The sequence below is a fragment of the Chlorocebus sabaeus genome, chromosome 16 (genome assembly GCF_047675955.1).
Source record: "Chlorocebus sabaeus isolate Y175 chromosome 16, mChlSab1.0.hap1, whole genome shotgun sequence".
Taxonomy (NCBI): domain Eukaryota; kingdom Metazoa; phylum Chordata; class Mammalia; order Primates; family Cercopithecidae; genus Chlorocebus; species Chlorocebus sabaeus.
Genome location: NC_132919.1, coordinates 75,720,663 through 75,747,732, shown reverse-complemented (window position 1 = coordinate 75,747,732; position 27,070 = coordinate 75,720,663). Strand labels below are relative to the sequence as shown.

The 27,070-nt window shown below is 46.9% G+C and overlaps 1 protein-coding gene across 3 annotated transcripts in view; it reads left to right on the top strand.

Moving 5' to 3' along the window:
• The window catches only part of FAM117A (family with sequence similarity 117 member A), a 53,774-nt gene that overhangs the window by 21,016 nt on the left and 5,688 nt on the right, over nucleotides 1–27,070 (top strand). The window contains exons 2-8 of one of the 3 annotated variants that reach the window (XM_008013069.3): nucleotides 10,263–10,432; nucleotides 20,334–20,429; nucleotides 22,533–22,643; nucleotides 23,074–23,208; nucleotides 24,929–25,075; nucleotides 25,329–25,530; nucleotides 26,724–26,874. In XM_008013069.3, coding sequence (XP_008011260.1) covers nucleotides 10,263–10,432; nucleotides 20,334–20,429; nucleotides 22,533–22,643; nucleotides 23,074–23,208; nucleotides 24,929–25,075; nucleotides 25,329–25,530; nucleotides 26,724–26,874 — 1,012 coding nt within the window. The remainder of the gene's footprint in view (nucleotides 1–10,262; nucleotides 10,433–20,333; nucleotides 20,430–22,532; nucleotides 22,644–23,073; nucleotides 23,209–24,928; nucleotides 25,076–25,328; nucleotides 25,531–26,723; nucleotides 26,875–27,070) is intronic. The other 2 variants (XM_008013070.3, XM_008013071.3) reach the window with 2 other exon arrangements.

Sequence of the window (27,070 nt, the reverse complement as noted above, 5' to 3'; positions counted from 1 at the left end):
GAGAAGGCAAGCTGAATGGAGCCAAAAATAAGTCATGGTTTGTTCATAAAGCAGAAATTATTTTGATTATCTCAAAGTTATCTCTAATCCTGTTCTGATTTCCTTTTCCTTCTTTCACTTGCTTTCTACCTTCCTCACTAGAAAAGGGACCCCCCCACACCTTTTTTTTATTTTTAAGACAGGGTCTCACTGTCACCCAGACTGGAGTGCAGTGGCATAATCATAGCTCACTGCAGCCTCAACCTCTCGGGCTCAAGCAATCCTCCCAACCTCAGCCTCCCCAGTATCTGGGACTACAGGCATGTCATGCCCCCATGCCAGCTAATAAAAAATTTTTTCTTTTTTGTTTTTCTTTTTTATTTGTTTATTTTTTTTGAAACGGAGTCTCACTCTGTGCCCAGGCTAGAGTGCAGTGGCGCATTCTCGGCTCACTGCAAGCCCCGCCTCCCGGGTTCACGCCATTCTTCTGCCTTAGCCCCCCGAGTAGCTGGGTCTACAGGTGCCCGCCACCACGCCTGGCTAATTTTTTTGTATTTTTAGTAGAGACGGGCTTTCACTGTGTTAGCCAGGATGGTCTCGAGCTCCTGACCTCGTGATCTGCCTGCCTTGACCTCCCAAAGTGCTGGGATTACAGGCGTGAGCCACCGCGCCCAGCCTATTTTTTCTTTTTTGTAGAGGTGGAGTCTCGCTATGTTGCCCAGGCTGGTCTCAAGCTCCTGGACTCAAGTGATTCTCCTGTCTTGGCCTCCCAAAGTGCTGGACTTACTGGTAGGAGCCACCACACCTGGCCAATCCCTCATTTAAAAATTGTCTTCCTGCCTTGGCCCACCCAACATGCCCAGTGGGTATACTAGTGTTCCTGAGACCCAGATGTGATCATCCTGTTTCCAGCAAGGGAAAGGAATAGAACCCTTCCAACCCATGGAATAGTTCCTGAACCAAGGGTGCCAGGAGGTCATGACATAGTTGCGTCTGACAACAAAACACAGGGTAGGAAATGTACTTTCAGAAATCTTCTGTTTGGGTAATAAAAGGTCTCAGTTTGCTCTATGACCTTGGAGAAATCAGTTCACCTCTCTGCAGAGGGGTGTGTCACAGGCCCTGCATCACCTTGGAAGCTCAACTCCCTCATCCATAAGAGAATTCGTGAGCTTGTGGGGGTGCACATATCCAGAACAGAAATCAGAGTACAGTTTCAATCATAGTTGTCCTTTTGTAGGATTTTTTGTCTTTGAACTTCCCTAATCTTTGTTTTTCCTTCACCTTACTTAAAACACTACCTAAGAGCTGACTGGGCTTCATGATTTCTTTCCCACTTGATGGGAATCAGATTCCTGTGAGAAGTGAAGATATGAAGGGTTTATGCCTGTCCTTTGAGTTAAAAATAGCCGTCCAGGAATCCATCACTCCCAAATAACCATGGAGTAAGGATTTTTTTTTTTTTTTTTTTTTAGAGATAGGGGGCTAGGCTATGTGCTATTTATGCTATTCTTGCAAAGGCCATGGAGATCCCAAAGGAAAGTATGTTCCAATCTGTAACTGCTAGTGTTTTGTTTTTAAAATGTTGAAATCCTACAGAACTCCTCTTCAGAGAATTCAGATAAAAGGTGAAAAGTTCACACCACTTCCTTTTCTTCTAACTGCAGCTTCTTAAGAATTGAACAAATGTCTAAGTAACTGCTGTCTACTCTTTTTATATACACACATAGACTTTGGGTTCACCCTTTTTCTCCTTGCTGTTACAAAGAACCAATGTATTCCTTATTTTTTTCCACAATGACATCTCCAGAAGGGTTTCTCTTGGCATGTCTCTCCAGCTGCCTACAGATGTGGTCTGCATCTTGGGAAGTTGGACACACAGCCAGAAATGCTTTCAATGGCTCTCACTTAAGCTGTACACTTAAATATGGAGTCAGTAATTGAGAGCCTGGCTGAGAAGTTTTTCATGTGTGTATAAATATCGTCACTCTTTTTTTTATTTGAGGTAGTCTTATTGGTAGGGATAACATGGGGTGTTATCATTTTTCTTCTTTCTTTCTAATGTAGTTTCTTTAGTTGCTTCTACTTGTTAAGGATAGCTATTGAAAGAAGTGTTGTTGAAAGAAGTGTTTGGAGCTCCAGATTTAATTTTTTTAGCTGGGATGGATGGGGTCTCCTTGGGCTTTCCAAGGAGGGCTTCTAACTCTTGTACAGTCATATTGGAAATTTCAGTTTCACCACAACTTCCCCACAAACCCACCTATCCCTAGTTAAGCAGTTAAGCAGCACTGGACCACAGGGAGCTCAGAAGATGGCCTGCCCTGTTTAATCCCAACAAATGTGCTGAAATAGAAAAATAATCCCTGTGAAGCTGCTAGGAGGAACTTCCCCTGCTTACTGCAAATCTGTTATTGGGGAAATGTTTAGAAATTCTGAATCTCTATTTTACTTTGTTCTTCTACTCCAGATTAACATTTTCCTCTAACAGAAATGCTGCATCACAACTAGGACAGGACAGGACAGGACAGGATCTGTGTCTAACCATGCTGCTCTGACCCTGCCAGCTTCTCCTCCTTAAGTGAAGATCACTGACTGAAAAAAAAAAAAACAGGTTGTACAAAAGCATGTGTAATATGACCTCATTTTACTAAAAATACATATGCAGACTCGTGCATGGAGAGAGATCAGGATTGGTGAGCACAGTGGTGATCTCTGAGTGGGGGCATGCATAGTTGGTCATTTTCAGTTTTTGTTTATCTGCATTTTCTTCTTTCTTCTAACATGTGTGTAGTTTCTCTTATTATAATAAGAGTTGTTTTCTCTTTAAGGGGAGAGGTGAGATCAAAAAAATGAAAATAAAAAATAAAAACAAAAAACAGGGGAAATGAGAAGACTGTGCTAATAATGCTTCAAGTTTTGATGCCATGAGAAAATGACTCATAGCTTGTTTGTTGAACCAGCTAGTTGTTGAGTTTTTGCCATGTGTAAGATCTCATTGGCTGCCTCTCTCATTTTCCTTCTGTAGTCCTTCTTGGGTATTTTGGGATGACTACGATGGGTGGAGAGTAGCCTTGTCTTTATTTCACAGGCTTTTCTCTCCTATATCACCTCAAAGATAGTGAAATAAGTAGAGCATGCTCCCTAGATGCCCAGCCAGAACCCACTGGTCAGGGGCTTGTTTCCCCTTGTAAATTGCTAAGCCTCTACCCCACAGTCTATCTCTGGTCATGCTGAGAAGAGCGTCGTGCCTGATAGCCTGGCACTTAGAGATCAGTTGCATCAGCCTTGCTCACTTCAATCTCATCAGCAGGTTCTTGTCTTACTCCTCCAGTGTTTATCACAGACAGATGGCTCGTAGTGAGTGCTCAAAATCTGCTTACCAAGGGCATCAGTCTGCTGCAGTGTGCCCGGCCCATCATTTGCTCATTGTCTTATCTGTCATTTGTGTGCCTTCTTCCGTGCTGACTTTCCTCCAACAGGCAGATACTTGACTGCTGGCCCTCTCCACTTACATAGCTCCCTCTCCCTAAAGCCATACTAGTGTAGCAGTTGGGAGACAGGACCAAGTGGCTCTGGAAGATAGCACCTAAGGCTTCTTATCTCCTGTGTGTGCTGTTTTGTTTTGTTTTTTCCATTTGCCGTTGCCCAAGAACCAAAGCATCCGCCACTGCTCAGCTGCATGGTGAAATGGCCTGGCTTGGTGCCAGGGTGCTTCACCAGGTGGTTGGGCCGTGGAGGCTGCTGCATGCGATGGGCTGATAATACCCCACGGTGCTGTAAACAGGACACTCCACCCTCCTGCAACCACCCAGCTAGTGCCCCAACAGCCTGCTGCTTTGTCATGGCCTGTCATGATATGGGCTTCTCTTCTCTGATAGGGAAGCCTATTGTCATATTTCCCTCCCCTATTTCCTAAATCTGAGAGGGGTACTTTCCAGAAATGAAACCAGTTCATCTTCCAACCACAAGCAACCGTTGTGACTTCTCAATGCTGCTTCTCCTTTAACAATAATCACACAAGTGCAGGGCAGAACCCGATGCCCAGATCTTTCCGGTATGCCCATGGAGGATAAACCCAAGAGCCTCTATCTCAACTAGGCTCACCTAGAAGATTTCTTAGGGGACGTTCTCTATTGAGGTCAATCTCATTGGGCAGCAGAACTTAAGTGTTGACCTGAAGCTGCTGATGCCCCAGTCTGCAAGCAGCTTTATATTCTACCCTGCATTACTTATTCCTGGGTTGGACAGTCACTAATAAAGGAAAGGGCTTTGACATTAAAAATGGGCATCTTCCCAGGGGCCCAGGAGAGTGTAGGTCTACGGATACAGGGTCTAGGGCTTACTCTGCATGTCTTTGGGTAGTCTCCTCTTTCCGGACTCCTTCACCTACACCTTCAATCCTAAAGGACATTAATTGATTTGACATAATCTAACTAAGGCTTCAAAGTGTATTTGCATCTCTTCATTTCTTTACAACATCCCTCAGAGGTAACTTAGGCCAGGACTGTGCCAGCGGGAGAGCAAGCCCAGTGAGGTTGGGTGGCATTGGCTGTAGTCAGACCTACCCTCCCCACCTCTTAGCTCCTACTAGATATCCAGGGGGGACATGCTGCATCAGCCTACAGCCCCTTCAAGGATGGCACAAGACATGTCAGTGTCTCATTTTGGCTTTGGTTTGTGTTGCATTTGGGGGAAACTGACACCTTGGTTTTTGCATTTGGGGTTAACTGACACCTTGGTTTAGCCCTTAGCCAATTTTGATGTCCAAAGAAGCAGGTGCTTACCAAACCACTTGCGAGGAGGTTTGTGAAATAAGTGGTAGTTTTTTTTTTTAACTATTAAAATCTAATTTTTTAAAAAAAGTCCCCTCCCTTATTTCCTAGGCTTAAAGGAAATATGGTATTTTAGTCTCCTCAAAAGAGCTGGGACATGCCAAGAATTTGGAGATTTAGGAGGGTAGTGGAGCCTTGCTAAGGACTCTGAGACAGAAGGTAATTCTGTCATCTCGTGGCCAGCAAGGTGCTGTGCCAGCACCCTGCGCCAGGATGTGGCCTCTGTGGAAATAAGGCTGAGACCCAGCTGTCTCTTCATTTAAGGAAAAGAAACTGAGGCAAGTACTCTTGTTTGATTTAGATGTAGTGAGATCCTTGCATGTCTGCCAGGGGAGAGCAAGTCAGGGGCTGCAGATTCTGGATTGGGGTTTCCTTGGTTTCTCCTCAATCCTTTTCACTCCCTCCTTTTTTTCCCTTTGTATTTCTTTTCTGCTATTTGTGTGACTTTTTTTGTACATGGAGGAACAAGTCGGGACCCACCAAGTCCAGAGTCTTAATGGATAACTGGTCAGAGGGAGCCGGAAAGAATGTAGAGTTTACCAAAATGCGTTGGTTGGATTCTCACATCACATTCCAGGATTTTGGGTGCTCCCCAGCCCTGTGAGTATTGGGAGCAAAGTACCACCTATGACTATTGTCCTAGAGATTAGACTCATTGAATAGGGTAGGATATGAAGAGTGATGGAAACGAATATAAAATGGGTTAAAGTTATCCCTAAGAGATAATAGAGTCCTTTACTTCAAGTTTCAAAGACTTCCTCAAGAAACAAACAAAAGCAAAACAAAAAGTAGGTCATTGGAAACAATAGGATTGGGCCTGCCATCTCCTCCATTAGGTGCTAAAAAGAAGCTATTAATAAAAAATCTATTCATCCTAGGTGTCTAGGCAGGTGTCCCAGCAGCCTCAGAGGGTGTCCCTGATAGAAGAGGGATGTGAGCCTCGGTGAGTGGTTGGAAGACTGATTTAGGAGGAAGGAGGCTTGGATTTAGATGTGGGACTGCTGCACACTTACAGAGTGAAGGAGACTAATCAGAGACTAAGCTTCTTTGTGCCTTAGTCTTCCTTAACAGTCTTTCCCTATCCCCTTTTACAGCTGACAGGAGAGTAAAAGATTACAGCACACTAAAGTACTTTGTGGGGATGGGACAAAACTCGAAAGCACAACATAAACATGAGATAGCTTTAGGGTCTCAGTAAGGAAAGAATCTAAAAGAGATTTTTGCATTGACTTCAGATGAGGGGATGGGAGAAGTAGCTCCAGGAAACCTTTCTCCTGTCACTTATCCCTCAGCCCTGGAGTCCTACTCCTTTTCCTTTGAAACAGTGATGAAGCAGCCTTTAGGATGATGAGATCCTACCCCTTATGCCAATCACTTGCTCATCCGTGGCCCATCTGCCTCTTGGGTTATCTGTCATGTAATTTTGTAAATCCGCTTTCCAGAGTCCCTGCCTCATCACTGGACTCTAACAGACAGTTTTGGAGGACAGCATTTTGGCCTGAGCTGGCTGCTGATGTGGGTCAGAAGCTCCCAGAAATATCCAGATTGCTACCTTTTGATTTTAAACCCAGGTTAGGAAAATGAGTGGTTGAAATGCTGGTGTAGAGATAAAGTTGCACGTTTAACCCAGTGTACCTGTCACCAACTTACTAGGCAACAAGGTTGGAGGAAGGGTAAGAAATGTTGGGCCTTCCTGAGCCTCAGAGAGAGAAAAAAAGACAAGCAGCTATGGGATCTTTAACCCAAGTGGGTGTGTTGAGCACGCATGCAAAGTCAGAACCCCTGGTAAAAGTAGAGCCAGTTGACCCTTCTTGTGAAGGTTTTTCAATTTTATTCAAATACTTAGGTGCCTGCCAATTGCCAGCCCTATGCTTTAGACATTGTGGGGGATACATAGAGCCAGCCCTTGGCCTCAGGCTGTTTGAGTTACAAATACCCTATTCCTCAAGAGAAGGTGCTCATTACTAGAAGAGTACAAAGTACTGAGGAAACAGAAAATTCCAAGACATTGCTTCCAGGGGATTCCAGTGGATGCAGAAGGCTTGGTGGAGTGGAGGCAGTAAGGCTGGTCCTGACAGACGAACAGATTTTAACCCTGGGCCCATGCAAAACCTCAGAGGAGGGAAGGCTTGGGACATGGGTGGGAAATGGTGTGCAGTATAGTTTGTCTGAGATTTAGCGACTTTGAGGAAGAGTGAGGTGTAAAGGACAGGTAAGTGGGACCACATGAAGGCTTTACCTCCATCTTTGAAAGAGAGCCTTTGAAGAGGTTTAATCTAGGAATGTTAAGATCATTTAAAATGATGTGTTTTACATTAATATATATTGATTTGGAAAGATGTTTATAAGGTAAAAACATATACCAAAACAATATGTAGAGTATGATCTCATTTTAAATTGTAAAGCATATATACACACACACCCACACACACAGAAGAGGTAAGACCTGTAAGTTTATATTTCTCATAGCATTGGTTATCTCTGGGTGTTGAGAGTTGAGGGTTTTTTTTTCTGTTTGTTTATATTTATATATTTCCTGACTTTTCTACAGTTCACACTTACTGTTGTAGTTATAAATTATTCACTTGTTTTAAATAAGCACATATATGATGGCTGAGTGAGATGATGTAGAACTATGCCAGGGATTAGATAAAAACACACAGTAAAAGTTGGCCATATAGTAACATTTTTGATATCCAAATTGGAGAGGAATCCCTCAAATGTTCAAAAATACAGGAATGGGTTGGGTGTGGTGGCTCATGCCTGTAATCCCAGCACTTTGGGAGGCCAAGGCAGGAGAATCACTTGAGCCCAGGAGTTCAAGACCAGCCTGGGCAACACAGCGAGACCCTGACTTAAAAAAGACAAAGGAAAAAGAAAAGACAAAAATACGGGAATGGCTAAGCAAACTAGTGTACATCAACCTGGAGGAATATTATACAGTCTTTTAAAATAACAAATATGTATCGTTAATACATGGGAAAAGGTATATGAAATAGGTGGAACCAGGCAGAACATAATATAGCACATTTCCTACTGATTACAACTATGGCAAAATGTATGTAAATGCTTCAATGAATTTGGATAATGGAGGTAGTGTTGTTAGTGTCCTTTTTTTTTTTTCATTTTTTCTTGAGATGGAGGTTTGCTCTGTTGCCCAGGCTGGAGTGCAGTGGCATGATCTCAGCTCACTGTAACCTCCACCTCCTGGGATCAAGCAATTCTCCTGTCTCAGCCTCCCGAGTAGCTGGGATTACACGTGCACACCATCACGCCCGGCTAATTTTTGTATTTTTAGTAGAGACGAGGTTTCACCGTATTGGTATGTTAGTTTCTTTTTTTTTTTTTTTTAACTGTAGTAAAATATATACTTACTATTTTAACCATAAAAGCTTATGTTCACTGGCATTACATACATTTACAATGTTGTGCAACCATAACCAGGGTCCATTTCTAGAACCTGAATTTCATCATCCCAGAGACTGTGTATCCATTAAACAATAACTCCTACTCCCCCTCCTCCTCTTAAGCCCTTGGTAAAGTCTATTCTATTTTTTTTTTGTCCCTATGAATTTGCCTATTCTAGATACCTCAAGAAAAACACAATATTTGTCCTTTTGTCTTGCTTACTTAACTCAGCATCATCTGTATTGTAGTGTGTGTCAGAATTGCCTTCCTTTTGAAGACCGAATAGTATTCCACAGTATGGATGTGGTGCATTTGTTTGTTCATGGATGCTTAGGTTGCTCCCACCTTTTGGCTATTGTGAAAAATGCTTCAAGTCCCTGCTTTTGGTTCTTTGTGGGTATATACCTAGGAGTGGAATTGCTGGGTCATATGGTAATTCTATGTTTCACTTTTTGAGGAACTGCCAACCTTTTAGTGTCTTTTTAATATAAAGTTCTTCAGGTTTATTTATACCTCCTAGTTCTTTTTGCTGTGCTAAATACACATGAATTATTAAGGGATTACTACAGATGTGAAAGCATTTTGTTCTGTTTAAAAGAAAGAGCCTTTATAGATTTTTTTTTTTTTTTTGAGAGACAGAATCTCCCTCTGTTGCCCAGGCTGGAGTGCGGTGGCGTGGTCTCGGCTTACTACAAGCTCCGCCTCCCAGGTTCACGCCATTCTCCTGCCTCGGCCTCGCAAGTAGCTGGGACTACAGGCGCCTGCTACCATGCCTGGCTAATTTTTTTGTATTTTTAGTAGAGACGGGGTTTCACCGTGTTAGCCAGGATGGTCTCGATCTCCTGACCTCGTGATCCGCCTGCCTTGGCTTCCCAAAGTGCTGTGGTTACAGGCATCAGCCACTGCGCCCAGCCATAGATCTTAAGATAGTAGAGTGTTTTGAATGTGGCCATGGAAAACAGGGTCAACTTAGATGATTGCAACTTCCAAATGATTCCAGTACGCTTACATTTTATCCACAGTTTCAACTTTTACCTCCTTCTAGAAAGCTTTAACCAAAGTAAAAATAAATGAATGGATTTATTTATTTAATTTATTTTTTGAGACAGAGCCTTCCTCTGTTACCCAGGCTGGAGTGCAGTGGTGCAATCTTGGCTTACTGCAGCTTCCACCTCCCAGGTTCAACCAATTCTCGTGCCTCAGCCTTCTGAGTAGCTGGGATTACGGGCACCTGCCACTACGCCTGGCTAATTTTTGTATTTTTGGTAGAGATGGGGTTTCACCATGTTAGCCAGGCTGGTCTCAAACTCCTGACCTCAAGTGACCTGCCCGCCTCCCATAGTGCTGGGATTACAAGCGTGAGCCACCACCTATGAATGGATTTATAATTGCTTTATTTTTGTCCCATTTATATAGAAATCAAAGACAGAGAAGACAACCAAAAAATCTGGATGTTTCCGTAAACTAGATTCCTCAATCCTCGATAATTGAAAGTAGTTCCAATATGTCAGCCACCGGGGTCCCCCAGGGAGCTAACCAGTCCTGAAGGAAGTATGAAGAGGAACAGGAGGCCTTCAGTTAAGGGGATGAATTTGTGCAGTGCCTAAGCCCTGCAAAGGTGCTGGAGGAAGAAGGGCAGGAGATAAAAGACAGAAGAAAATTTGTTTTTTATCCACTTAGAGTTTTATCTTTAATGATGGGAAACAGTGCTGCTCTCAGGAAACTCAGTGTGGAGATCTAGGAGTTCATGGTTCATAGTCCATTAGGGGTAGGAAAAGGATAGAGGACATTTATAAAGTAATGTCCAAGTCCAAAGTAAAATGGTATAAATTGTTTCCCATGATAAAGGCTGGCTGAGTAGGTCAGGAAAGCTCTTGGTCAGACCATATGTGCTGTTTCAGGCTGCTTCAAATTATTTTAGGACAGTGGTGGGTATGAGTGAAGACTGGGCAGGCAGGCCACATCTCTTAGAGGAGGAAGGTGATTGGCACGTCTCCTTCCTCCATGCTGATGGCAAGGTGTGCGGGCTGTGTTCTCTTGCAGCCAGCGTCCCATGCTCGGTGGCCCCAGAAAAGTCAGTGTGTAGGCCTCAGCCACTTCAGGTCCGGCGTACATTCTCCCTGGACACCATCCTCAGCTCCTACCTTCTGGGCCAGTGGCCACGAGATGCTGATGGGGCCTTCACCTGCTGCACCAATGACAAGGCCACCCAGGTAATGAAGCTCTCTCCTGATGGGATAAGGGATAAGGATGGGGTGGGAGAGCTGGCTGAGGAGGCCTTTGGTCTTCCTCAAATCATTGCGATAATTTGTCTTGGGTTTTGGTTGTACATATTATCCATGTAATGTCTTATCTTCCTGAGACAGAGTCTCCTTTTGTCACCCAGGCTGGAGTGCAGTGGTGCGATCTTGGCTCACTGCAACCTCTGCCTCCCGGGTTCAAGTGATTTTCGTGCCTCATCCTCCCAAGTGGCTGGGATTACAGGTGCCTGCCACCACACCCTGCTAATTTACCACCCTGTTTTTCTTTGTAAACATACACGGAAATGAGTTTGCATTCCACCTGCCTGGTGGAAGAGAGAAGTCAATCTGGGTTTTTCAGTTTAGCTTTGAGTATTTGTGTTGGTATAATCAACAGCTGACTTTAGAGTTTATTCTAGCTTTTTAAAAAATTAAGATTTAGGCCGGGCGCAGTGACTCACGCCTATAATCTCAGCACTTTGGGAGGCCTAGGCAGGCGGATCACCTGAGGTCAAGAGCTCGAAACTAGCCTGGCTAACATGGCGAAACCCCATCTCTACTAAAAATACAAAAATTAGCTGGGCGTGGTGGTGGGCGCCTGTAATCCCAGCTACTCGGGAGGCTGAGGCAGGAGAATCGCTTGAACCCTGGAGGGCGAGGTTGCAGTGAGCTGAGATCGCGCCATTGCACTCCAGCCTGGGCAACAGAGCGAGACTCCGTCTCAAAATAAATAAATAAATAAAATAAATGAGATTTACCTTGCTAAAATTAAACCAAGGCCAACATTCTATTGAGTCTGTATTTCCCAAAGAAGTGGCCAAAAAGTACACTGAGCCAGAATAGATCCCGTTGGAGCCATAGGAATGGGAAGTTCTCAGATAATGGGGAATTCTTCCTTGCCAGCAGCCCCATCTGGGATTTCAGTGTACCCATTCAAGGACTGGGGAGCCAGCTTCCTCTCCTTCAGTATTTTCATTAAGGCAGCCTTTTCATTAAGAATTCCAAGCTTGGAAAGAATCTCTGCAGATCATCCAGTTCATTTATCAATTTTTGGATAAGCTAGCATCAGACTGAGCAGGAACCCCTCTCATATGTGAAATTATACAGACATTTCTTAATCTGATTCAGGACTTCATTCTTAGCAGCTAAGTTGTTAAGAGTCAAATCTCCCTTTTCATGCAGTTTAAACACACTCTTGTTCATCTTCAGAGCAAATGAGTTATTTCGAGATAGGCAGAAACAGGGTGGCCAGGACGTGAGGGTCTGAGTCAGCCCTTCATCCTGGGGGACATCGGGCAATTCAGCTCTTCCTTTGCAAACTGGGTGGAGAGTGCCTGGTCTGCCTCCGTGTAGGTGGCATGATGGCCAAATGACATGTGAAAGTGCTTGGTACTTCTTTTGACCACATCATGTCAGTTTCTTTCCTTTATTTATTTTGTTAATGCGATCCATTTTCAAATGTTGTTAGTGAATGTTTGAATGCCCAGTACTGTTCTTGGCATGTTGGAATGAAGAATAAGGAAATGAGGACAAGATTTGGCCTCTATGAGTCTGGATTCCAGTTCTATGAGGGCCGGTGAACAGACAGCCAAGGGATGAGACGGAGCCAAATATCTGGCGAAGTTTAAAGAAGGGGAATTCTCATGGGAATACCCCACCTTGAACCAACAAGAATTTGCTGCAGTTAAAATCATGGCCCTCTTTGGATCTACAAATAGACTGTGAAAGGAGAATACCCTCCAGGAAGGAGAGAGAATAGACTTCCTTCCTGGGAGCCCTGAGCACTGCCATTCCCTTTATCCTTTGGAAAAGGCAAGTAGGATAAATTATGCTTCCTCCTCACAGGCCTGGGAGCACACACAACTTTGTCTTTTGATGGGAGTGCTTAGTCCAGATATGTTTGTAGTCAAGGAGGGCTTCCTGGAGGAACAGGACTTGAGATTCCTTTGAGTGTGCAAGCCCATTATTCCATCCCTGTTTGTCAGATGGCAGGCTTCTGTATAGCCCACCTGTTTCTGCCTCTGTCATTTCCTGCTTTCAGCAAACTTTTAGGAAGTCACCATCCCACTCCTCAGATAGCTTTCTCTTTGTCAACTCAAAGCAGGGTTGGCCTCAGATGTTCCCTGGCTGGGTTTAGAGGCATGGGCCCTAGGCTGTGTGTTTTTGCTTAGGCTCCAGCTGCAGGCCAGATCTTTTATATAACAAGTCTGGGCTTCTTGCCACAGCAAGACAGAGGTCAGCGATGAGCCTCCGTGGGTCTGGCAAGGCCAAGCCATGCAGCTTTCCTCTTTCCCTGGGATGGGCTCCAGCCCTCGAGGAACTCTTAGCAACCTGTCAATATTGTGGCCGCAGTCAGGAGATGGAGAATTCTGATCAACCTAGGCATCCAAACCAAAATATGCACTCTACCCATCTTTCATTCCTGGTCTTCTGGGAATTTGCTGCTTCTAGGTTTTGGGCTCCATTCAAATTCCTGCTTACGGCCCCTGGCCTGGTCCAAGCTACCCTCTTCAACACTAGTATTACACTGTGGAGGTCTGAGGCTCACCTGACATATTCCTAAGTAACTGGCGTTCCTTCCCTACTGAGCACTGGGATATCACCCAGAAAGGACTGGAGAGGAAAGAGAGGTTTGGGAAGATAAGAAGGTGTATGGAGAGGGGCAGAGGGAAGGGAGGGTGGCAGGATCTACCAAAGTCCTTGAAAGCTTTTAAGCTGTTAAAAATGGACTAATACAGCCAGGTGCGGTAGCTCATGCCTATAATCCCAGCACTTTGGGAGGCCAAGGCAGGCGGATCACAAGGTCAGGAGATCAAGACCATCCTGGTCAACATGGTGAAACCCCGTCTCTACTAAAAATACAAAAATTAGCTGGGCATGGTGGCTCACACCTGTAGTCCCAACTACTTGGGAGGCTGAGACAGGAGACTCGCTTGAACACGGGAGGCAGAGGTTGCAGTAAAAAAAGACTAATGCCAGAACTTTTTCCCAGTTCTCTTAAGCCGGGGGTGGGGCTGTTTCTACCCCCTGCCCTTTCTCTCCTAGTCATACCAATGTAGTAGTTATTTTCTGCTTCATCCTCCTTCACTGGTGGGCACTCACTACTACTGTCCTACTTGCCTAACCTCCCTCCACCCAGAGCCAGCAGCCCTGGCATTCCCAGGGCATGCCTTGCAGTGAGGTCAGCAGCTGCAGTTATGGTTCAGGCTAAGCAGCTCCTTCGTCTGAATCCCTGAGAGGAGACCAGGGCCCTGCCCATTGCAAGCCAGCTTCAGATCTAGGCAGCAAGCATGGAACACCTGCTGTCTAGATAGCTGGGCATGCCACAGACTTGAGGCTTCTTCAGCGAAAAGCTCTCAGTTCTTGAATATAGCCCAGTAGTGCCAACAATCTCATCCTATTATCTCCTTCCTTCCTTGTTGTGTTTTAAGATCTTAGGTGGTTACAAAGGATTGTCCTCAGGCCATTTACAGTCTGACATAGAGAGCTGGGTTACCCAAATATTTGGAGCAAGGAAAGAGGAAGGGTGTGGATATATGTTATTTGGGATATTGGTTGTTTTTGGGAGGAGGATGTGTGAACATGGTAATTGGGGAAGAAGTGCTTTGGAGAAGCTGCATGTTTTGAGCAATGGGAGAGATGACCAGGTCAGTTGGTAAACTAGAGCTGGCCACTGATTGCTTTGTGTTGGCCACTCCTAGTGGCTGGGACCAAGCCAGGATGGGTGAGGGCAGTAGATGCTGGTAGCTGCAGCTACCCCTCTTCCTTCTTGCTGTGCAAACCTTTGAGTCTTCTTGTACTTTTCTGGAGGGAGGAAGTGGTCTCATCACAGCTGGAATGACTGAGCAAAGTTCCCCTGTTGGTCTCATCCTGCTGACGGACAGGACTCTGGGAACCTGCCCTGCCCAGCCCAGCCCCCCATTCTACTCATCCCCAGCCCCATTCCCTCTGCATTCCCCCTGCATTCCCCAGGTAAGGTGGGGAAGCTTCTACGATAGGATTTTTTTCTTTAGCCCCAGTTTACCCTTTGGAAAAAAAAAAAAAGCTTAAGTCTTGACAAACCACATGGAGTGTGAGGAAGGCCAGAGGTGAAGGTAGGCATGCTCGCTGGGAAGACTTCTCTTCCTGTGTCTTTCCCCTACCTGTGTACTATCCTCCCTGTTTTCCCAAACCAGTGCCCCAACAGTGACGACACACAATTCAGTCTGACCATCATGGACCTTTGAAAAATGTTTTTCTTTGTGGGTGTGGGGGCCTGGGCACACTGCCTGTTTTCCAGGTTGGCGAACAGGACCAGTTGTTCAGCATAGTTTGACAACAGTGCCGAACATTTGAAAATGGGGCCATGATGGAAAATCTGAGGGTTGCATAGTCACTGTAGGGCCAGAGATGGTAGCCTTGGCCACTTGCAGCCAGTTTTCAGTGCTGACCAGCAGACCACCCTCAGAGCCTTTTCCGGCCTTTTTGTTTGGCCGGAGACCTAAGGGACTGATTCCCTGCAGAATTTCAGTTGAACACGTAGTCCTGACGGTCCACACCAGGCCAGGCACCATGCTGCTTGACAGTCCTGTGCAGGGATAGTGGGTTACATTCCAGGGCCTAGCCCAGCTCCACACATGGAGCTTACTCAGGTGCCAAGGTCACTGGAGACAGTGAGGGCCAGGACTTTGCTGCCTGTGGTCATGGAGTCTAGGTAGAAACTTTTGGGCTGGAGGCTGAGAGATTCCAGTTTGGAGGGTTTTCAGCTTCATCCCACCCCTCCTCCTGATTATATTAGATGGCTCTTTGGGAAACTGTCTTCCACCCCCATGCCCAGCTGTCCTTCCACATGTTGCTCTGGGATCTCAATCCCAGGCAAGGCTTCCTTGGTCTGGCCACATCCAGTTTTGCATAATCTGAGTATCATCTGCACAGCTGGCCCATGCCACTCATGGTCAGAAGCTGCCCTATTTGTCCCTCAGCTGCTCCCACTGGGCCAGGGTGTCAAATCTGTTCCAGTACATGACTCCCCCTGACAAACAACTTTTTGTTCTTTTTTTTTTTTTTTCTGAGACAGAGTCTCGCCCTGTCACCCAAGCTAGAGTGCAGTGGCTCGATCTTGGCTCACTGCAACCTCTGCCTTCCAGGTTCAAGCAATTCTCCTGCCTCAGCCTCCCAAGTAACTGGGATTACAGACATGTGCCACCATGCCTGGCCGATTGTTTTGTATTTTTAGTAGAGACGGGGTTTCACCGTGTTAACCAGGCTGGTCTTGAACTCCTGACCTCAAGTGATCTGCCCTCTTCAGCCTCCCAAAGTGCTGGGATTACAGGCATGAGTCACCGCGCCCAGCGACAAACATGACTTTTTGGTCTGCTGAGCTCCAGCTCCACCCTGCTTCCAAAGGGTCATCTAGAATGACTGAGCAGCATGGCTTGAACCCTGTTGTGGCCAGAAGGTTAGTTTTTTCTTTTTTTTTTTCTTTTTTTGAGACAGGGTCTCGCTCTGTTGCCCAGGCTGGAGTGCAATGGTATGATCATGACTCACTGCAGCTTCGAACTTCTGCGTGAAAGTGGTCCTCCTGCCTTAGCCTCCCTAGTAGCTGGGACTACAGATACGCATCACCATAAATGGCTAATTTAAAATTATTTCTTTTATAGAGATAGGGTCTCGCTATGTTGCCCAGGCTGGTTTTGAACTCCTGGCCTCAAGCAGCCCTCCTGCCTTGGCCTCCCAAGGTGCTGGGATTACAGGCATAAGCCACCACACCTGGCCAGGTTAGCTCTTTGAAGGGGAGCTTTTCTTAGCTGTGACTTTTCTGTGCTCCATAGTGGGACGCAGAAGAGGAGTCCTATCCAACCTTGGACACTGGAAACTGGGGCATGGTCCCCACTTTGGGCATTCCCAGTTTAGGAGGTGCTATAGTCCATACCTGTGTACACTCCTGCCTTGAGAATACTCCATGTCGGGCGGGCCCGGTAGCTAATGCCTGTAATCCCAGCACTTTAGGAGTCTGAGGCGGGCGGATCACCTTAGGTCAGGAGTTCAAGACCAACCTGACCAACATGGTGAAACCCTGTCTCTACTACAAATACAAAATTAGCCAGGCGTAGTGGCACGTGCCTGTAATCCCAGCTACTTGGGACGCTGAGGCAGGAGAATCACTTGAACCCATGAGGCGGAGGTTTCAGTGAGCCAAGATTGTGCCATTACACTCCAGCCCGGGCAACAAGGGTGAAACTCCCATCACATAAATAAATTAAATAAATAAATAAATAAATAAATAAATAAATAAATACTCGATGTCAGCATGTCAACAACTTCAAACACAGGATAACCTACTGCATTAGGTTTCTGAGGCTGCTTTAACAAATTACCTCAAACTTAGTGGCTTAAAACCACAGAAATGTATTCTTTCACAGTTCTGGAGACCTGAAGTCCAAGTTCTGTTCCACTGGGCTGAGATCAAGGTGTTGGCAGGGCCATTCTCTCCCAAGAGGTTCCTGGGGAGAGTCTGTTGCTTGCACTTCTAGCTTCTGGTGGCTGCTGGCACTCTGGCTTGCAGCCACATCACTCAAGTCTCTGCCTCTGTGGTCATATCGCTTTATCCTCTTCAGTGTGCATACATCTAATCTCCCTCTTCCTCTTTCTTATTTAAGGATATTTGTAATGGTATTTAGGGTCCACCCAGATAATTTTGGATAATCTCAAGATCCTTAATACATCTGCAAAACTTTTACTATACAAGGTAACATTTATAGGTTCCTCATCTTTGAGGAGCCGTTTTTTAACCTGTCACTGCATCTCCTGACACACTCTGCTCCAGCCACACTGGCCTCTTTATCATTCTCAAACATGCCAGGCTCATTGCCGCCACAGGGCCTTTGCACTGGCTGTTCCCTCTGTCTGGATTACTCTTACCTCAGATACCCACATGACTCACTCCCTCACCTCCTTCGTGTTTTTATGCAGATGTTAGTTTTTCATTGGGGGCCTCCCTGACATTTCCAGTTGTATCCCCCACCCAGCATTCCTATCACTTTTCTTTGCTGTATTTTTCTCCTTGGCACTTACCACTGTTTAAACTTTCTCCCCAATGAGAAAATAAACTCAGAAGGGACAAGTGTTTGTGTTGTTTTATACATGGTTGTATGGCCAGTGCCTGAAACAGTACTGGGCACACAGTGTACGTTCAGCCACTATTTTGTTGATTGCATGAATGATGTACACTCAGAGCCCATCTGCAAGGAGGAGACACAGAGCAGAAGAGCAGTCAGCCCAAGGCAGACAAGTTAGGAAAGGCTCCCTGACAAGAAGAATGGGAATAGTTGGCCGGGCAGGCCGTCTTAGATCGAGAAACCAGGCTTGGAGGTTGGGGGTAAGAAAAAGGAGAGGGAGATGGGTTTGCTTGGGAGGACAGAGAGCCAAGGATGGAGAGCCCGTGGGATGAAGGGTCAGCTGGTGAATTCTATGGCCAGGGGTTGGGTGTTGACACAAAGCAATGGCCTTAGTAGTACAGTTTACACAGAGAACGCAGTGGTTGGTGGAAGACGTTCCTGAGCGGAGAGAGGTGGGGTCACCTGCATTGAGAGAGGAGATGACCCTAGCTGCTATGATTTTCACATCCCTTTCTTTTTCTTTTCTTTCTTTTTTTTTTTTTTTTCTTGAGACAGTCTTGCTCTGTCGCCCAGGCTGGAGTGCAAGTGGCACAATCTCAGCTCACTGCAACCTCCACCTCCTGAGTTCAAGCAGTTCTCGTGCCTCAGCCACCTGAATAGCTGGGATTACAGGCACCCAGCTAATTTTTCTATTTTTAGTAGAGATGGGGTTTCACCATGTTTGCCAAGCTGGTCTCGAACCCTTGACCTCAAGTGATCCATCCGCCTCAGTCTCCCAAAGTGTTGGGATTACAGGCATGAGCCACCACCCGCAGCCTCACATCTTTTAAAGTCCTGTGCTAGCCTGCATTTCTCTTTCCACCCTCTCGCATATCCCAGAAGAGGTACTTGAAGAGTTTGCGAGAGATGTTAGTAGTATCCATGGCAGCTTGAACGTGGCTGTTTTTTCCTCTCTGTTATCACCCACCTGTGAGTATAGTATCTTCCCTGAGGAAGGGAAATGGGCAGAATTGTCCCTTTAGCTTTTGTCATCCCTCTATAGCCTCTGCCACCTTCCAGGGACAACAGGTTTGCGTGGGAGGTGCGGGGCTCAGCTTTGATTAGCAGAGGTAGTGATCGTTAGAGTTGGTCCTGGAGCCTTGAGGGGAGGATCCTTTGTGTGTCTGCTAGGTGGAGGTGGCTGGGAGAGATGGGCTTCCTCCTCACTTTTCAGTGCATGCACCAGCCTTTTCTGAGGCTTCGTCTGGTAGCACCCTGGTTTAGAGAGACACGGGCATTTGGAAGTAGCTTTCCATATACTGACAGAGCCAGCTTCATCTTGAGGGCTTTAGGGTTTGTGCTGAAGATTTGGGCCTGAAGGATATGCCGTCTGCCCTTTTCCTAAAGAAGGGAATTGTGGGGAAATGGATCTCTGGATGCTTTATTTAGCATTTGTCAATTCCTCTGTTACCTACTTACTCGTGATGCTCATCAGAACAAGAAAGTTAGGGCAGTTGTCTCTCCCTGGCTATGTTGCATGGCCCAGTAAAGGTGCTGATCCATGAGCAGCTGGGAGAAGGAAGAGCCAGGGAGCCCCAATCCCCAGTGGCCCCTCTCCACTGCAGCTGTCACATACGGCCGTCTGCTCTCACAAGCTTGCTCAGACTCCCCCGCCGAGCTCCTCTTAGCAGCTGTTGGGTGGCGAGTAGTTGGGTTTTTTTTCCCGTCCTCCCCCTTTTCTGTTTGCAACAACCTCTCGGGGGAGGTCAGCAGATCTCTTGGAGGAGACAGTTCCCAGGCCCTCATGTTTTTGGCAGCCTGTGCTTGTGCACAGAAGTTAGAGAGGAACTGGTTCCACTGGAGCGTTCCCCCTTGGGCCCCTCCCTTGGAATGGAAGTAGGGATACTGGTGGTGGGGAGGGATCTGGGCCTCTTTGGTCTCATGCTTAGAGCCAACAGCTTCCTCCCTTGGGTGGGGGCTCAGGAAGTAGTTGTGCAGCTCTCCCTTTCTCCATCTTGGACATTCTGTCTTCGGTGCAGCAAGGGAGAGGAGATGCAGACTGAAGGCCCTGTTTTTATGAGGGCTGGGCAGGCCCAGGAGGAAAAGGGGCGATAAGGCCAAGAGGGATCAGGAATCAGGGCTGGATTCAGAACTGTGGCTCTCTCCTTTCTGAAAATGTCTCCTTCCTGCTTATTTGCAGCGAGGGTGGGGGTCGGGGGAGCAACACTTACTCCATGTGCAGGGAAAAATGAGGCACTGCACTATATAGGAGTCCCCTGCTTTGGTCAAGGGACCTACGTTGACCTTTTTCCTGTTTTGCCAGTTAATAATCCCTTAATGCACTCCTATATAGTAACTTGTTTTTATTGAGCTCCCAGGAACCTGGGCCTGTGCTAGACATGTAGAGGGCGAGAGAATAAAGAGTGCCAGTGATTCCCTGAGCCTGAGCCTGTATTCTCTTGGAGCTGGTTGGGATAGGAGTGGCAATACTTGTCCTCACCACTGAGGATCAGCTGGAATAACTGGGATATCAAACATGTATAGTACTCAGAAAAGAGTAAAGAGGAGGTTGGCCCTGTTGGGTCATCAGGGAACGTTTGCTGGAGGATGTGAACTGGGAAGGAGGCAGTGCAGGTGTAGAAGCCTGAAGAAGAATACCGACTGGGAGTGTTCAGAGGTTGATGAGCAGAGGAGAGAAGGGCTCAAAGGGCCATCACCTCTACCCAGAAAACAGTGTGCCTGTTCCCCAGTGCCTGCCAAAGAAGCTGCTCTGTCTCACTGTGTTTCTCTCCCTGCAGACGCCCCTGTCCTGGCAAGAGCTAGAAGGTGAGCGTGCCAGCTCCTGTGCACACAAGCGCTCAGCATCCTGGGGCAGCACAGACCACCGAAAAGAGGTAGCTACCCACTTTGACTCCCTGCCTAGGGTAGCAGCTTCTTCTTGATCCCCTAGTACCATGTGATGCATCTCCTCCACAGTGGAGTCACACTGCTCACCTCTCCCGTCTTGACCTGGCCTTTTCCTGATGAGATGGCTCCTTCCTAGCTGACTTCCACTCTCCAAGTGGCCAGGTCTTAGGAGCCCAGACCCTCCTGCTAGGAAGGGGCTTGGCCAGAGGCTGCTAGTGCCTTTCAGCAGCAAGCACAGGGCTGGAGCCACCATTGTTCTCGCTTTACTTTGGGGTTGGATCCAGATAAGCAGCTCAGAGACTGGAGGAAGACAGGGAGGGAGTTCCTGGGAATTAGGAGCTCCCAGTCTCATTTACTTCTTAACTATTCATCTTTTGTTTTTGTTTTTGTTTTTGTTTTGGAAGCAGAGTCTCACTGTGTTGGCCGGGCTGGAGTACAGTGGCATGATCTCAGCTCACTGCAACTTCCGCCTTCTGGGTTCAAGCGATTCTCCTGCTTCAGCCTCCCAAGTAGCTTAGATTGCAGGCACCCACCACCACACCCAGCTAATTTTTGTATTTTTTTTTTTTTTTTTTAGTAGAGACGGGTTTCACCATGTTGGCCAGGGTGGTGCTGAACTCCTAACCTCAGGTGATCTGCCTCCCTCAGCATCCCGAAGTGCTGGGATTACAGGCGTGAGCCACCGTGCCCAGCCCTAACCTTCTTTTCAAAAGAAGAGAAAAATAATGAAATGTTCCCAAACACTTTTTCCTGGCCCTCCCTCTCCCTCAGGAGTGCTCAAGTCATTGAGGTTAAGGGGAGAAAGCCATAGGCTGGAATATTCCAGGGGTCCCCATCAGCTCCTCCTGACATGCTCTGTGGCACCTTCTGAGAGGGTCAACTCGATAGGACTCACCCTGCACCCCTTTACAAGAGGAAGTTGCTTCTGCCCTCTGTTGCTGAGAACAATGAGAAAATATGAAGTGAATACGTTGAGAGCTTAAGACGGGGAAATAAAAAATATTTAAACTTTTCAATGGTCAGAGTAAGTTATTCGCACTAAGAATGGGGAGATATGGTATGAGTGACCCACAATACCATATCGGAAAGTTCTTTCTTCTTGGATCTAGTTATAAATTTTATGGCTGTGGGCAGCAGATCTACTCTCTGAATTCCATTTAGTTTGGGCTTATATTTAAATAGCTCTTCATCCCCTGAGCATTTAACAGTTGAGGGCAAGAAGGTCCAGAATTGCACATGTGATGGGATAATATTCAAAATTGTTGATGATAATCTGTAATAGTCTTAGGATATGAAGGTCAAGATGAAATCCAGTATTCCCTTCTTGAGTGTCTATCCCTGTTCCTAGTGTAGTCTGCTTTAAATAGGGGAGAATATCCCCATCCTTCTTGTTCTCAGGGCCTTTGAGATGTGAATGTACTCTGAGGAGTGAACTGCCCTTAGCATTCAGAAACATCATCTTCCATTGCTATTTATAGATGGGTAGGGCCGGGCGCAATGGCTCATGCCTGTAATCCCAGGACTTTGGGAGGCTGAGGCGGGTGGATCACGAGGTCAGGAGTTCAAGACCAGCCTGGTCAAGATGGTGAAACCTGGCCAAGATGGTGAAACCCCATCTCTATTAAAAATACAAAAATTAGCTGGGGGTGGTGGTGGGCACCTGTAATCCCAGCTACTCGGGAGGCTGAGGCAGAGAATTGCTTGAATCTGATGGAGGTGGCAGTGAGCTGAGATCGCGCCACTGCACTCCAGCCTGGGTGACAAAGCAAGACTCAGTCTCAAAAAAAAAAAAAAAAAAAAAAGGGTAGTCCATGTCTTTGGAATCTGTAAAAGACAAAATGGTTTCCATGTTGTGTATTTTTAATTTTTTGGAATCCAATCCATCTAGTTAAGTGAGGTATCCAACTCGTCTGAGGAACAGATCATCATAGTTTTAACACCACTGAGCTATTTTGAGATGGAAGATTAACTTCCATCCTCCTTGTGTATATCTTCATGGGCCTCTGGCAGGAGCCACTCCTTGGAAGAGGGACCCAGTGCACTTTGGCTTTCCTTAATCTGCCTCTGTCTTCCTCTTTCTGGGCTGCTAGATTTCCAAGTTGAAGCAACAACTGCAGAGGACAAAGCTGAGCCGCAGTGGGAAAGAGAAGGAGCGAGGTTCCCCACTCCCAGGGGACCACGCAGTGCGGGGAGCACTGAGGGTATGTTTTCTCCCCAGCCCTCTCCCCTTTGTTCTCCTCCATGCAGGCCCCCGATGTGGGCAGAGGTTTCCTGGATCTTGGAGCTGCCAAGCCCCCTACCACACTGCATGCTTTGTGAAGTTTTAGTCCAAACTTGGTCTTGCTGTGTGATATTGGAAGGGCTTCTTACAGTTCTGAATCTCCCTCTCTCTTCTACCCATATCCCCATATGATTGACACAATGACTCTATAGCACACAATAGACTCTGCAAAGCTCAAACTTTTGGAGAAAACTACGCTGAGTGGACCTATTGCAATTGTAACTGTCCCCAAATCACCCTTCATTCACTCAATTCTGCTGTGTAGACATGACCACTACCCCTGGTCAGAATGAATGACTGTCTAGGCCTGGTGGGGCTGTGTGTGATTTCGTCGTTTGCCTCCTCCTCAGGCGTCCCCTCCCAGCTTCCCCTCAGGGTCCCCTGTCTTGCGACTCAGCCCCTGCCTGCACAGGAGCCTGGAAGGGCTCAACCAAGAGCTGGAAGAGGTGTTTGTGAAGGAGCAGGGAGAAGAGGAGCTGCTGAGGGTGAGTGGCGGCCGCACCCTGAGTGCACCCACAGTCCGTGCCTCACTTGGCCTGGGTGAGGGGAACTGGGAGTCCTGCTCTCTGGGGCCTCACAGGCTATGGCTATGCAAACAGCAGCATACAAACACCAGCCTGCAAAAGGAATGCAAATGGAGTTTCTTAGTCTCAAATGGCCTTACCTGTGTCACTAGGACAGGCTTTGTGGTGGTGAGTATAAAGAGAGGGGGCCCCCCCGGCTGGGAGGAACAGGCAGGGGTCATCTTCAGCCAAACTGCCAGCTCTCACTGTTCCCCATGTGCTCAGCACCAGCATGGGCATGTCAGTGCCTGCTGCTCCCTGCCCCTTCTCCATCTCTACCTGGTAACACACATGCTCCTACGCAGCCATCTCCCTGACTCCACTCCCAGGCAGAATATGTGCTACTTTTGCTGAAGTCTCAGGCATTTTTGTTTCTTTTTGAGACAGAGTTTCACTCTTGTTGCCCAGGCTGGGGTGCAGTGGTATGATCTCAGCTCACTGCAACCTCTGCCTCCCGGGTTCAAGCAGTTCTCTGCCTCAGCCTCCCCAGTAGCTGGGATTACAGGCACTTGCCACCACGCCTGGCTAATTTTTGTATTTTTAATAGAGATGGGGTTTCATCATCTTTGCCAGGCTGGTCTTAAACTTCTGACCTCATGATCCACCCGCTTCAGCCTCCCAAAGTGCTGGGGGATTACAGGCGTAAGCCACCATGCCCAGCCCTTTTTTTTTTTTTTTTTTTTTTTTGAGACATAGTCTCACTCTGATCGCTAGCCTGGAGTGCAGTGGCGTGATCTTGGCTCACTGCAATCTCCGCCTCCTGGGTTCAAGCAATTCCCCCACCTCAGCCTCCCTAGTAGCTGGGACTACAGGCATGTGCCACCACACCCGGCTAATTTTTTGTATTTTAGTACGGGGTTTCACCATGTTGGCCAGGATGGCCTCGATCTCCTGACCTCGTGATCCGCCCACCTCAGCCTCCCAAAGTGCTGGGATTCACTCTTGTTGCCCAAGCTGGGGTGCAATGGCGTGATCTCAGCTCACTGTAACCTCTGCCTCCCAGGTTCAAGCAGTTCTCTGCCTCAGCCTCCCCAGTAGCTAGGGGAGCCGCCGTGCTGCTCTCAGGCACTTTTTTTTTTTTTTTTGAGACAGAGTCTCACTTTGTCGCCCAGGCTGGAGTGCAATGGTGCGATCTGGGCTCACTGCAAGCTCCGCCTCCCGGGTTCACGCCATTCTCCTGCCTCAGCCTCCTGAGTAGCTGGAACTACAGGCACCCACCATGATGCCTGGCTACTTTTTTTTTGTATTTTTGAGTAGAGATGGGGTTTCACTGTGTTAGCCAGAATGGTCTCTATCTCCCAACCTCGTGATCCGCCCACCTCAGCCTCCCAAAGTCCTGGGATTACAGGTGTAAGCCACCGTGCCCAACCGGCCTCAGGCACACTTTTGTATTAACACAGTTTAATTGGGGAATGCCAGTTGGCCAGTATTAATATGATTCTAATGGGCACACTTCTCAGTTTATGATTTACCTTCTAGTTGATTTTGAATTCGCATGTATGCAGGATTTCACATATACCCAAACACATGCACATAATTTGGTGAGCTACAGGTTCAAGTACCATTGAGTGTTTTTAAAAGGGGATGAGGAGGTATGTAATACATGCTAATCATCAGCATACTTGTTCTGCAATGGTTACAGCACTTACAGGCTCCTGGTGGTTTGCCGCTATTGTGCCCTCCAGCATACATTATCATCTTTGTGTTCCTAGAGCCCAGGGCACAGAAGGTCCCTGCCCTCATGAGGCTTATAGTCTTGTGGGGACAACACATTGATCAAGCCCTACAGGTGAATATGTAATTATACATTGGACTGTGAGTGCTATTAGGGATAAGAGCAAAGTGCTATGGAAGAAACAGGAGGGAGTTTCTTCTAGATTGAGGGGTGGCCAGGGAAATAAATGGCTGGAGGAAATGGTGTTCTGTGGTTGTGTGTTATGGATAGAGAATGACAGCAGCAAGGGGAATACCCTCAGGGTCACTGTGCTGCTGCAGGCCTGAAATACTCAAGGCTGAGAGTCTTTACCGTCCTTCCCCATCAGATCCTTGAGATCCCTGATGGGCACCGGGCCCCAGCTCCTTCCCAGAGTGGCAGCTGTGATCATCCCCTCCTCCTCCTGGAGCCTGGCAACCTTGCCAGCTCTCCTTCCATGTCCTTGGCATCCCCCCAGCCTTGTGGCCCGGCCAGTCATGAGGAACAGCGGGGTGCCGCCGAGGAGCTAGCATCCACCCCCAACGACAAAGGTAAGCTGCGGAGGCTGAGGCAGCAGGGCTGACTCTGGGGCACACGAGTGGCTCCACTCCCTTTTCCACCTCTAGTCAATTCAGGCCCAGCATTCTCAGTACCCTACTAGAATATCTTTATGAGTCATCTTTCTTCTGCACATTATACAAATGATAATAATGGTCCCATACGTCCCGTTCTGGTTGATAATTTATGAAGTCTCTGCATTTATACATCTATTTAATCCTCACTGGGATCCAAAGAAGCAATCCCTGTCATCCCCATTTTTGGGCTGAGGTTCAGCAAGCTGTAGGGGAAAGCAGCGAGTCTTCATTCAGGTGTCCACTGTACTCATTCCCAGCAATGGTTTCAAAGTAGTTGTGAGTGATACAAAGTAAGAGAATATGGTCGCTTGTCCAGGGTTGTATAGTTTGACCTAGACCAAAACCGATTTTTTTTTTACTCCAAATCTCTACTTTCTACAATGGCCTATCTACTTCGCTGAGAAAATGAGATAAAATTCTTACCTCCTAATGATCCTTACATTATAAAGCAGTGTGCCTATATTGTCTGATTTGATTGTCACAGCAACCCCATGAGGTAGACTGGTCAAGGGTATGATCTAACAATACACATAGGTAAATAGAGCATAGAGTAAGGGGAATAAATGTGAGATAAATACAGATAAAGTCAATATTTGCAACCTAGGCCAAGTACATTCACTGTGTGGAAAGGGAGAGGAATTTTATCCTACAAGTGGGGTTGAGTAAAGATTGCTTCTCTGAGTCAGAGAAGAACTCTTCTTGGAAGGACAGATTTTCAAGACTGTGGACAGGAAGAAGCCGTGGTATGTTGGCAGGGAGGGTGTTACAGTCTTGGAAGAAGGCAGAGAGAGACGCATTTAGGATTGCTTCAAGTCTGAGATTTGGAGTTCCGGTCCCAGTCTACCTCCTGGGAATATAGAATTGGTATGAGAGCTTAACTTTCCATCCATTCAACTCCATTTTTTTGTTCTGTTATACACTGTGTATTTTTGTAAGCTGCCTTAAAGGTTTTTAAGGTACAGTATAATAATCACAGTGGCTAAGCACAGCCACTATCCTCTTCCTTACCATGCGTCCCCAGTCTTGCCACTTTACACCCCAGTCCTGGACCCAGAAAAGTGGAGGCCTTCCCTTCATCTCCACTAGACTCAGCCTTGCTCTGTTCACAGCCTCCTCTCCAGGCCACCCAGCCTTTCTTGAAGATGGCAGCCCATCTCCTGTCCTTGCCTTTGCTGCCTCCCCTCGGCCTAATCATAGCTACGTCTTCAAACGGGAGCCCCCAGAAGGCTGTGAGAAAGTGCGTGTGTTTGAAGAAGCCACGTGAGTATACCAAGTAGACAGGGTGTGGGAGGGGAGGGTGGGCCTACATTCTCCCACCTGACAAGACTTCTTCAGTCTAGGACTCTCTCTTGTCATAGAGGTGTTGTCAACTTTAGATGATCAGTATTGCCAGCTTTCCATGATCAAACGTGTTGACATTACCTACTCTGAGCACTTAAATCTTTGCTTATCATTA